General features: G+C 35.2%; 1 protein-coding gene across 2 annotated transcripts in view; it reads left to right on the forward strand.

The window, feature by feature from the left end:
- Window positions 1–13,068, forward strand: part of ARL5B (ARF like GTPase 5B) — an 87,138-nt gene that overhangs the window by 17,885 nt on the left and 56,185 nt on the right. For both annotated transcript variants that reach the window (XM_072651661.1, XM_072651662.1), the window contains exons 2-5: window positions 7,106–7,166; window positions 8,716–8,863; window positions 11,402–11,485; window positions 12,742–12,893. In XM_072651661.1, the coding sequence (XP_072507762.1) occupies window positions 7,106–7,166; window positions 8,716–8,863; window positions 11,402–11,485; window positions 12,742–12,893 (445 nt within the window). The remainder of the gene's footprint in view (window positions 1–7,105; window positions 7,167–8,715; window positions 8,864–11,401; window positions 11,486–12,741; window positions 12,894–13,068) is intronic.

The raw sequence follows: 13,068 nt of genomic DNA on the forward strand, positions 1-13,068 counted from the left end.
ATTTGTCTTTCAGAATTTTTAAAAAATGTGCATAGTTTTATTTCATTTGATCCTCACAACAACCTTGGAAGGTAGGTGCTATCATTTTATAGGTTAGGAAACAGGTTAAATGACTTGCCCAGGGTCACACAGCTAGTGTTTGAGGTGGGATTTTGTTGACTCCAGGTCAAGTGCGCCACCTAGTTTCTATACATGTTTGTAAAACAAATTTTTATTGATATTTTCTGTTTCTTGCCTTACCGTAGTTATCCCACATTAACCTCCTTCCCCCCTTTCTGAAAACATGTGTAATGTATGACACCTGTGGACCTCCCTCCTCCAAGAAGGGGTAGGTTGAAGGTGTCTTCTCATATCTCTTCATTTAAGTCCTTTTTGATCTTTACAATTTTTTTACTTTTTTATTTTTTGGTTTATAATTTTCCTGTCCATTTACGTTGTTATAGTCACATTGTATATTTATTTCTTGGCTCGGGATTGCATATTTAAAAAAAACATTTTTTTTCAATATGTGAAAATCTACTTTCTCTTATTTTCCTTTCCCTACTTGACTGAGAATGAGATAAAAAACAAATCCCTGTTATAAACATGTATAGTCAAGCAAAACATGTCTAAAAAATAAGTATCTCATTTAGCACTTCAGTCTTTTCCTTCTTGTTTTCTCCCCTCCAGCCCCTGGGCATAGGTCCCTTCCTCAGTCCATCTTGGATCTGTGACCCAGAACTGGGTAATAGACAATAAGTTTTCCATTTGGCACATGTGTCTGTACTGTTAGGAGTCTGAGATTTCATCTTGGTTTGGTGCATAGCTTCTCTTTGCTTTGGAGTGTTCAACCAAGTACTCCTGCTGCCTGCCTCCCCACAGCTGGCCCCCTGGTGTCCAAAGACACTGTATCTCCCCCTGTGCCAACCTGGGCTGGTAAAGTGACTCAACTGTGACTTTATTGTAAACCCTAACAAGTCAACATTGGAAGAGCATTGAAACTGGTGTTAGCAGAAAACTGAATTTGAATACTGGTTTCTGTTCTTTGCTATTTTACCTTGGGCAGAGCCTTAACCTCTTTGAACCTGTTATCTTCTTCATAAAATAAGAATGGTAGTAACAGCAACAATGATGCAATACCTACTTAACAAGGTTGTTTTCATGAAAGGTTTTTTGGAAAGCTTAAACATTGACAAGTCAACAAACATTTAGTAAGTACTTAGTATATACATACATACATATACATACACACCTGGCATCCTAGTAATTGCTAGAGATGCACATACAAACAAAATGACAGTCCCTGCCCTCAAAAGGCTTACATTCTAAGGGGAAAGGACCATATACAAAAAGGAGTTGAAAAGAGGTGAGGGTGAGAGATGTTAGATACCCAAATTGGAATGTGGTGCAGTCTGGAGAGTAACAAGTAGAGCTGGCAAAGGAAATGAAGGATGACTGGTTTAGGCCTAGGCCTTTCTTCTGAAAAGAGGTTCTGAGAGAAATTCATCGGTTGGAAAAGAGGGCTTCAGGGATGGAGGAAGTTGAGTGAACAGATGAGAACAGACCACGGGCGCACTGCCAGAGTGAAAGCACTTGTGGCATGGTGGTGAGTCTGAAATAGGGAGGGGAGAAAAGGATACATAGGTAAGTGTAGAAGATGGAAGAGAGATTTATTTTTGAGTGGTACATTAATATAGATGGCCTGTGTATTCCCTGGAACTACTTCCAAAAAACCTTTGGTTATTGACTTCTGTGTCAAATGACTGGACTTCACTACTAGCTGAGAACCGCCCTAACAGATGTGTGTGAAGGCAGTCAGATGTAGAGGGTGAGAAAAGTTCCAGGTGTGAATCAGAATACAGATGGCTTGATTTTATATCTGTTTTCCCTGGTCTAAATGCTAGTAAAGAAAAAGAACATGACCTTTGGAATTACTCTTAGTTCTCTTTAGATAGTCTCACTGATTTCTAGAGAAAATTGCTTTCTTGTTTGTCATTGATTACATTTTGAGGATTCAGTTGTCTTTTTTTTTTTTATAAGGTTAATGGTAAATAATTTTTTAAACGTACCATGGGATCTTACTTATCTAAAGATTTTTCTCCCTTCCCTGGGTAAAATCTACTTTGACAAAGCTGAAGTTGGTGACCATTGTTCCTTCCCTTCAGAACTTTTGCTAATTGAGAAGACCATAAAATCAATCAGTCAGAAGTTTAAGAACCCTTGATTTTAGCAGAACCATTGACATGTTTAGTGTTATGTGGTATGCAAATGTTTGTTATGCTTTCTCAATACTCTAGGTTTTTTTTTACTCCTAAAGGGCCCCCTCCCCCACATCCCATTATTATAGTAATGAAAGTCAAATAATATTTTATTCATATACACTATACGTATATATGTACACACATTTGTGTATATACCTGTTGTATTTATATATACACACTATATATGCCTATATATATATCTATATATCTTTAGTGTATATGAAATGATATATTATCCCTGATGTTCATTACTATGATAGTGGGCAGTGATGAAAGAAACTTAAGTCTCTGAAAAATTGGGGAGCACTTCAGCGCCGGGCTTCATTGTGAATCAGAGAAAATGCAGTAAGACAAGGGAGATCATAGAAAGTTGAAAGTTAGTAAATTAGATCATTAGGCAGAGTATAAATACTTCTCAGACCAAAGATTAAGATCCTATTTAAAACACACACACATTTAGGACTCAGTGGAGGATACATAGTCTGTTCCTCTAAATGCTCACTGTTACTTGTGTCTGCTGATTGATGGGGCACTAGAGCTTGCTCAAATGTATAGGAAGCACCAGGAGCAGTGGATAGAGTTCTGGAGTAGCAATCAGAAAGGCCAGTTCACATCCCACCTTAAAAACTTTCTAGATCTGTGACTGTGACAGTGTCATTTAACCTCTTTGCCTCAGTTTTCTCATCTGTAAAATAAAGATGTATAATGATTGATAGCATCAAATTTTGATTGCACATATTCCTTGGGCTGTTTCTCAGTGCCACAGAGGCACTCCGATTAGTTCTTTAACAAAAGGAGACTTACCTTTAATTTCAAGTTGGTTAAACTGAGTGAAACAAGCCCCTTGGCCTCTTAAGTTCTCCCTGGTGGTCTGCCAGCCAAGCATAAGTGAGCACTTATCCTCATTGCTTTTTTGTACATAAGTGACTTGGAAATAATGTCAGTAGCCTGAGTTTTTAGTCCCTGGAGCACTTAAGAGTCAAGGATGTTTTAAATACCTTTTAAAGAAAAAATAGCCTAACTTACATAGAAGTGGAGAAAGTGCTTTGGCTAATGGCTGTGTAAGTATAGCAAGTATTAGGTAAGAGGCGGGACCTGACCTGAAAATAACATTGCCATAGCATAAGGGGGAAATCTCAGAGAGGAAAGGAGAAAAGGAATCTTTGCTCAAAAGATCAGGTATTTGTAGTTAAAATAAGCTTTATAAGCAATGTAAGTGAGCTTTGATAAATATTTGTTGAATGACTGACTGATGAACATTTAGTGCAGAATATTAAATGAGATATAGTGGGGAGTTTGCAATTCAAAGAGAAGAAATGGTACTGGATACCTGCTCTTGAGGAATTATTTTATAATCTATCTATATTGGGGGGAAAAATCTAGGGATAGGAAATGGAATAGTGGTTTCATTAGTTTAGTGAACTCCCAGATATAGAAACTCCCTCAATTAATGCAAGTCAGCAGTCTCTCTGTAACTTACAGCTCTAGAGAGTTGCCTAGAACATTAAGAGGTTAACTAACTTGCCAGGCTCACATAGCCAATAGGTCTGAGAAGAGGTGGGAGACTGAACCCTAGGTCTTCCTGGTTTTGAGACTAGCTCTGTTTGCCATGCCAGATTACCTTTCAATTGAAAATACGAGATCTAAGTCTCATTTCCTTTTTTGACAGAATAACTCAATTGGTAGATTAGGGGGATGTCATTGATACATAGCATCAGCATTTCAACAAGTCATTTGACAGAGTTCCACAATATCCTTGTCCACAGAAATGGAGAGATATGGGCTAGTGTTGTGGTACTGTTAAGTAGATTTAGTTGAGTGACCAAACTCAAAGAGTGATGATTAATGAATGCTGTCAGGTCCCTAGCAGAGTGTTTGCATTAATCTGGCCTATCTTTTGTCTTGTTTATCATTGATTTGAATAAGGGAGGGCATACTTATCCGAATCAGGGTTCAAAAAAATTTTACAGGCTAGGACAATGGATTGAATTGAAGTTAAAAAAAATTAATAGGGATAAACATAAATGAAGCCGTATAATCAAGTTAAAAAAATGTGGAGGTTTATATACTGCTGGGGGCTGCAGGGTGGTGCATTTGAGTGCCAGGCCTGGAAGGCTAATCTCCAAGTTCAAATGTATCTGTGTGACCTCGGGCAAGATATTTAACCCTGTTTGCCTTAGCTTCCTCATCTATAAAATGAGCTGGAGAAAGACATGGTAAATGGTAAATCACTCCAGTATCTTTACCAAGAAAACCCCTTACAGAAAACCTCCTGAAGAGTCAAACACAACTGAAATGACCGAACCATACACTGCTGTACCACAAACATCAACCGTGAGGTTAGGGATGGGTTTCTTCTTACTACTCAATAAAAGCTTCCTTTGGGAACTTGGTTTTAAATTGCATTCTGAAGGTTAGAAAGGAAGAACCTAACAGATGGTGAGAAAATTGAAGGTGCCTAGGACAAGTTAATAGAAAGTTAACTTGATTAGGGCATGGTATATGGGTGGGGGCATCAACTTGCATTTTAAATAGTTTATTTTTGTCATTTCCGCCTTTTATTGGGGTTACATAACTGTCTCTTCCTCTGTTCCTCCCTCTCTTGCCCTTGATACAGATTTGTAAGTACCTATGTTTCACAAATAACACATGGAGAAACTGGAGTTCTTAGACTCCAGCTTCTAACAGGTTCACTCTTGATCTAGGCAGACAGGAAGGTCAGGAAGACAACTTTGGAGGGGTTAATAATCTTACTTTAATCTAGTTTTCTCAAAGGGATTGCTGTTAATGAGAGCAACAGCTCCTACAGCATTCCCTAATCATCCTTCTTGTAAGGGGCCAACAAGAAGGGGAGGCAACTATCCCTGTGTTTCCATGTGATCAGTTGAGAAGGTACAGCATTCCAGCTTGTGCCCTCCCCTAAATTCCCTCAAGCCTCAGGGGGGGCCGGTTGAAGCAAACACAGACTCCCCCCAAGCCTTGATAAATAGAGGTTGATCATGGCAGGTTTTACAATACCCAAATCCCATATGAGTTCTTTCCTCAGTGACAGTGCCCTCTTGCTTTTTTTAGGGCAGCAGACAAAGAAGGCATTTTGCCAGCAATAGCTTCACAAGTTTACATTATCTCACCGTTATGTCTCACTGTGCCGTTGAAGTGGATATTTACAATTTTAAGCACAAATGTTTATATTATGTATCATTATATAACATTGTGCAAGAGTTGGGGAGATGTTTACAAATCATGAGTCTGGGAAATAGAGATTGTTATGGCTATGGATCCTGGGAAATTAAATTCTTCTAAGAAAGAATAGCAAAATTCACCTTACATACAGCATGTAAAGCCATACTACGCATATTTCTGTTGATCGTTTCTTTCTCTGGAAGTTTATAACCTCTCCCTTTATAGTTTATTTGATCATGTATAGTACTTAGGATAACTTGGTTAACAATTATTTTTTGAAGAATATTACTGTTACTGTATACATCATTTACTGGAGTTTGCTCCACTTTTCATTAATTCATGCAAATCTTTCCATGTTTTTCTAAAATCAACCAGGTCATCATTTCTTATTGCACAGTAGTAGTATTCCATTGCAACCATATGCCATAACTTGTTTGCCCATTTCCCAACTGATGGGCATCCCTTCAAAGTCCAGTTCTTTGCCACCACAGAGCTGCTGTACATATTTTAGAACATACAGGTTCTTTTTTGTTTTTCCTTGATCTTGGAAACAGACATAATAGTGATATTCCTGGGTCAAAGGGTATACTCAGTTTTATAACTCTTTGGACCTAATTCCAGATTGCTCTCCAAAATGATTAGATCAGTTCACAGTTCTACCAACAATGTATTCATATATCCAATTTTCCGCATCCCCTCCAATATTTATAATTTTCTCCTATCATTTTAGCCATTCCGATGCTTGTGAGAGAGTACCTTAAAATTGTTGTAGTTTGTATTTTTATTATCTGTAATGATTTTCATGACTATATGTAGTTTTGATTTTTTTCATCACATAACTTACTCTTCATATCTTTTGACCATTTATCAATTGGGGAATTATTCTTTTCAAGTTGACAGAGTTCTCTATATATTTGAGATATGAGACTTTTATCCAAGAAACTCTGTGAAAAATTTTCCCCCAGTTCTGTTTTCCTTCTAATCTTGGCTACATTGGTTTTATTCATACAAAACCTTTTTATTTTAATGTAATCAGAATTATCTGTGTTACATCTCACAATGCTCTCTACCTCTTGTTTATTCATAAATCCTTTTCTTATCCATAAGTCTGATAGATAAAGGGTTCTTCGTTCTTATTTTCTTATGATGTCTTCCTTTATATCAAGGTCATGTATCCATTTTGACCTTAACTTGGTAAATGGAGTAAGATATGGATATAACACCTAATTTCTGCCAGACTGCTTTCCGGTCTCCTCAACAATTTTTACCAAATAGTGTATTTTTATCCCAGAAGCTTAAATCTTTACATTTGTCAAACACAAGGTTACTATAATCATTTACTGCTGTGTAATTTTTATCATTTTTTAGGGCTTTAGTCTTTGTTTTTTCAGAATTCAAATCAAGGATAAAAATTCTATGCTTCCCTTTTCCTTATTCTCCAGGTGCTTTTGTAAGAACAACTCCAAGAGTAGACTCTTACCTTGAGTTTTAGAGTACCTCAAAAAAGAGCATAGTAGATTAAGATCCTCCTTTCCTTCCTTTTTCATCTCTTTTAATTTTATAAAAATAAATCACCAGTGGTTAATTCCTATTAGCTAATTAAAATAATAATTTTTGATGATGATTGTGATTGTAAACTGCAGAAGTTTTAATACTTGTGGTTTGCTTTTTTTAAATTTTAGAACACAAAGTAATAATAGTGGGATTGGATAATGCAGGGAAAACCACCATTCTCTATCAATTGTAAGTATGACTATTCAAGTTGTTTTAATTGTATTTTTTGTATAAACAATAAAAAGTGAGGTATCTATTATACAATCGAAATCAAATATCAAACTAGATTAAAATGTAATTGGGACATGTTTAACAATAAGTAAAAATAATACAAATAGATAAAATTAATTTGTACTCATCTAAGTCAGTATGCATCTCTGTATTTCTATTTGATTTTGACACTAATGATCTAAAATATTTGAAAAGATGTCATTGCATATAGACTTTATTTTGTCAGATCTAAAATATCTCAAAAAGCTTAAAATAACTCAAAGCCTTTTTGCCCTTGAGGATCCTTGTTCCTTTTTGGGATTTGTGAAAATAGTGTAAAACTGAAGCATATATCTGTGTATCTCAGGGAATGCCCAGCACAAAAGTAATGGCTGAAAGTAAAAAGTAGATAATAACTCACATTTCTAGAGTGTTTTGTGATCCTCCTAGCAGTCTTGAGGTTCATAGGTGCCTAGCTAACACCCCCTCACCCCAGCTCCCCCCATGGAAAGCATTATCTCTGAAGAAAGTATTAAAAGCTTTCTAACTAATTATGGCCCTTCTGATTATAGGAATATTTCCTGAAGAGAGTATAAGATCCAGATCATTCTTGCTTATAGAGGTTGAAAATGTTTCAGTAGATGAATAGTTATACTTAATCTTGAAGGATTTCAAAATTTGATTTCCATCAAATCCATTTCTCAGAATCACCTCCATTTTCCTTTCACTGTCAATGAAATGGTAATCCTTGTGAAATTAAGTATGGTATTTTGTGTTGTAGGCATTTACCAAATAGATGTCATGTATTAGTGTGAATCTGCCAACTTTGCCTTTTTAGCTCCTCCATCATCATCAGTTCACTGTCAGCCTGACCATTTAAATCTCCCTTCATTTGTCTATTGAAACAGTTTTTAGAGTCCCAGAATGTCAGTGCTACAAGGAACTTTAGGGATCATCTGATCCAGCCTCCTCATTTATAATGGTCCACTAGCCCAGCATTTTGAAGTGATTTTCCCAAGAGGATACAGTTAATAGTAGCAAGACAAGAGCTAAAGTCTAAATTGCCTGCCTTTATGTCAGGACCTGCATCTGACTGCCCCCTTCTTGTAACATGCTTCTTGTGCTACATTTTTGCTGAAAGTAACTTATGAGTAGCACTTAATAGGGAATAGTAATAAAGTAAATGATTTCTTAGTCTTCAGGTATTTTAATGTAATAATCTGAACTTTTCGAAAGTCTATTGTTAAAACTTTAAAATGTTTGAAGAAATGTAGAAAATTCAGGAGTTCTGCTTGCCCTATCTAATGCTTACTTTTCAATGATCATGTAGTTTGTGACATAGTAACCTGAAAGGAATGTAACATTGTAATTAATTATAATTAATATTTTAAAAGATTGATCAAGGACTGTACCCTAACTCTTGAGGAGTGACTTTGATCCAAATTAATTTTCCAAATAGCAAACCTCTTGTAAGCCTCTTACCAAAAAGGTTTACTGAATAGCTTGTATGATCTCTCTCTTCTCACAGCTTAATGAATGAAGTGGTCCATACCTCTCCAACCATAGGAAGCAATGTTGAAGAAATAGTTGTGAAGAACACTCATTTTCTTATGTGGGATATTGGTGGTCAGGAGTCACTGCGGTCATCATGGAATACTTACTACTCTAACACTGAGGTATATTAAAAAGTCATTGGAAAATAAATATGCATACAGATAGCAAACCCAAATACCAGACAGGCTAGACATTGATGTAGGTTCAGAGGATCCTCATATCCAAGCAGGCACCAAATATTATTTTTCTTTTTCATTGCGTCTCATATTCAAGCCTTTCTTTCCATTCTCATTGTTGACACCTTACCAAGCTTTCTTCACATCACAGTTTACTTACTGCTGTTGCCTTCTAGCCCATAGACTCACAGAATGTTAGGATTGGAAGTTATCTAATGTTTAAGGCCCTTTTAAATAAATACATTTGAGATCAGCTCTAAGACTTAGAGACAGAGAGGACATTATTAATAAAAACAAAATAATACTGAAAGTCTGTTTCAGTGCCTCATTGTAGTGCAGGAAATAAATATTTTCATTTTCAGGCTATTCATTTTTAATTGGGCTTAGAATTTTATTAGGTGAGGTAGTAGGTTAGCTCTTTAAGACTTAAGTACACCATTGTCACCCAGAGTAACTAGAGATCTTCTTTCAAAGTGAAGTCATGAGTATTTATATTAAAGTTCCTTTTTTATGTCAAGACTTTTTCCTAACAATATATGTATTTACTACAAAATGTATGTATATTCAGACTGAGAGGAAACTAAGCAAAAGCCTTAACCACAGGGTGACTTAATTTCTATTTCTTCTGTCAAGTGAAATTCTGACACTGGCAGTTGTTGGGAAGGGAGTAGGAGAAGAGCAGAAGTTTTTGGAATAGAACGCTGTTTAAAAAGCACAGCAGCTGGTGCTTTTATCCAGAGCACAAAAGTATCTCCAGCTGGGAAGAGAACACAGTGTAGCAATAAAGGTGCCTTTGATGACTAGGTCAGAGTTGACTACAGCTGATCCGTGTTGTGTTAAGAAAGCAAACAAAGCATTTGAGAGGGTAATTTTTGAAATTGCTGAAGCCTTGGAAGATTTTTGAATATAGTGTGTATTCAGCTCTCAGACATAGAGATTGTTTGTTACTGTCACCTCCTGTCACAGAGGGCTTTTTAAGTGGGTAATGTGTATCCACAGATGTCAAGAATATTAAAGTTAATTCACTCCAGCACAATATCTTGACCTTAAGACCCAGAGTTTGACTTGGTAGTCACCAAATGCTTTCTCCAGACTTGTATGTCTGCCGTCCTTCCTTTCACATTAACATGTAAAAGTGCCTTGCTTTGTCTGTTGTTACAATAACAATATTTATCTTGAATAGTAACAATAACAACCTCTAATTTTATTATTTTTGGAGAGATTTTTTTGTATGACAATGAGTTATCTGTCTTCTGCTTTGTCTCATATCCATTCAGATGCTATCATTTTTCCTTTCCTTCTCAGATTCAGATCTCATTTTTCTCATTCTTAACACCTTATTCCAGTCTTTGATCACATCACACTATAGTTGTTCTAGCTCATAGACCCATGAAATGTTAGAATTGGAAGTACCTTAGATATCAATTATTCTAGCTCCCTCATTTCATAAATGAGGAAAGTGAGGCTGAGAGAAGGGTAGTTGACTTGCCTGAATTCACAAAATTTTCTAGTGGCAAAACTGGAAGTCAAGGTTTCTTGACTTTTCTTTTCCCGCTGTCATACTATTCTCTTTCCTGTTTTCTATCTTACTTGAGACCATTCTGGATGTAATTGTCATCTTTCTACAGCATCATTTTCCTCATTACCCCTGTTTTTAAAGAACCTGTAGTGGTTCTCTTTAAATTAGATTTAAATTCCTTTGCCTCACTTTCAGGGTTAAGTTATCTAACCAAATTTTTCATCATATGCCTCCAGATTCAAAGAGTGGTATTTATTCCTCTTTTTCTGAAACTTCCTATTCTTTTATCCTAATTCAAGACCTACCTTGCCTTTAAACCTTCATTGCCTACTCTGGCTCACTTAGAAATGGTATTATCTTTATCTCAAAATCGAAATCTAGTGATAATGTACTGTCTTATATCTGTTAGTTTTAGAAAGAAGAAGATTGTTAAGATTTGCCTGTTGTCATCATCTCATAGAAAGGTGTTGTGACCTAGGATCCAACAATAAAGTTCAGTATTTATGGAATTGAGGAATCTGAATGAAAGTCATACAAAGAAGTTTTCTCATCATTAAAAAAAGATCTAAATATTTAAATATATTTTATAAATTTTAAGTAATCTTTTGTAGTAATAATGTTGTTATACTATATGAAAATAATGTTTCTGTTGCTTGATAATGGATTTGGAGAAATTTTTTGTGTGTCCAGTTCTAACCTTGAGTTTTATAAATAATACTGTAGGTATCAGATGTATTTGTCTATGAATGCATAAGTTCACTAACAAGAAGTTCCTGAAGTCATAGTGTAATTTTTTAAAGTGGATTAAAACTCTCATTTACTGTGTTAAACCAATGGTAGATCTTGCCAACATTTTATTTAAATACAAGGGAAAATGCTAGTGGTGGGATGCGTGTGTGTGTCTGTGTTATTTTCAAACATTTTTCATGTGTTATGTAAGTGATAAACTTATAATTTCTTTCTAGTTCATCATTCTAGTCGTTGATAGCATTGACAGAGAACGACTGGCTATTACTAGAGAAGAGCTGTATAGAATGCTGGCTCATGAGGTAAATAGTTACATTTTTTGCTTGTTTTTAAATGATCTCAGTTACTAGTGCGTTGTCTTTTTAAATTGATTTTGCTTGATAATTATTTTATGGTTAGCATAATATGATATTGCTTGGTAATTGTGCCCTTAAAAGTAACAGATTAATCAGTATGATTAGTTAGAGAAACATAAATAATTGGTTAAAAGATATAAAAATAGTTTAGTTTATAGATGTCCAGTAAATTTGATTTTTATTATTTTAAATGACTTTTCTTATTCTCCTCTTTTAATGTCCTTCTCTCATGCTACATGCTGGCCTGGATAGCATCCTGAGTTCTCAAAAGCTATTAATAATACTATTCTATTGAAAGTACCAACAGGTCCTACTTCAAGTAAGGACCCAGTAGCGGACTCTTGTGTTTTTGTGTGAGGACCAAACTAGGCTAAGTTTGAAGAGTCTCATTCCAGGAGGTTAACCACTGGATAATGAATGTTTTTGGCCATGTCAATACAGTCTGCCTAAGGTAATAGAGGAGTTGTAATCTGCTTTGGTGAGAGTAGTTACTCCCTCTGATGAAGCTGATACATCTTAAAAGTTTGCTTTTGTTAGGAACAATGTTACAAACATATTAAATGCCCTCAAATGGTCTGCTACTTTTACAGTTGAGATTTTTATTGTGTCTCTACAAGTTAGTTTTTCTTCCTTATCAGTATTTGCACACAGTGAATTAGATTATGTATTTCTTCCTAAGTAAGGCAGTATTCTAAGATAAATGATTAAAACCAGAAATGCATGGTATTTTGAAAGAACTATCTTTTGAACTGATATTTTTAAACTTCAAAAAAATTGGCCAAATATGTGACCATACATTAAGATTAGAATATTAATTCTAGTTTAAGTAATTACTCTTATGTTTTAGTGTTGTCATTTAACTTTGACTCATTGAAAGATTCCACTTATGCAAAATGAATTTAATGTATTTTCTACCCATCAGCAACTTAGAACATCTTTAAAATGAAGGTTGGCTATTTGGTAAAACTTATTTTGGCTATAAGAAGTTTTAAAAAATTAAATGTTACTACCTGACAATTTTAAAATAGAATGAATTTTTTATAGCTGAAAAGATATTCTGTATTACTTTGTCTTTCTTCCAAATCCTTGCATAGTACTCTGCACGCATAGGGGCTTATTTATAAATGTTTACCATATCCCATTTCAGTTCTTAGATTTTTTTAATTGTTACATTTCAAATGTCAGAAATATTTTTATTATAGGATTTACGGAAGGCTGCTGTTCTCATCTTTGCAAATAAGCAAGATATGAAGGGGTGTATGACTGCAGCTGAAATCTCTAAATACCTCACCCTTAGTTCTATTAAGGATCATCCGTGGCATATTCAGTCTTGCTGTGCTTTAACAGGAGAAGGGTAAGCATTACTGCCTTGTAGAGAGACCTGATTAAATGATAATACTATTTTAGTTTCTCATTTCTCCTTAAATTTTCACATCATTCTTTTCTCTGTTGGTCTTTTTCCTTTTATTTCTCTTTGTGTACAGATTATTTTTATATTCTCATGAATATTGTTATTACACAATTTAATG

The sequence above is a fragment of the Notamacropus eugenii genome, chromosome 3, assembly GCF_028372415.1.
Source record: "Notamacropus eugenii isolate mMacEug1 chromosome 3, mMacEug1.pri_v2, whole genome shotgun sequence".
Taxonomy (NCBI): Eukaryota; Metazoa; Chordata; class Mammalia; order Diprotodontia; family Macropodidae; genus Notamacropus; species Notamacropus eugenii.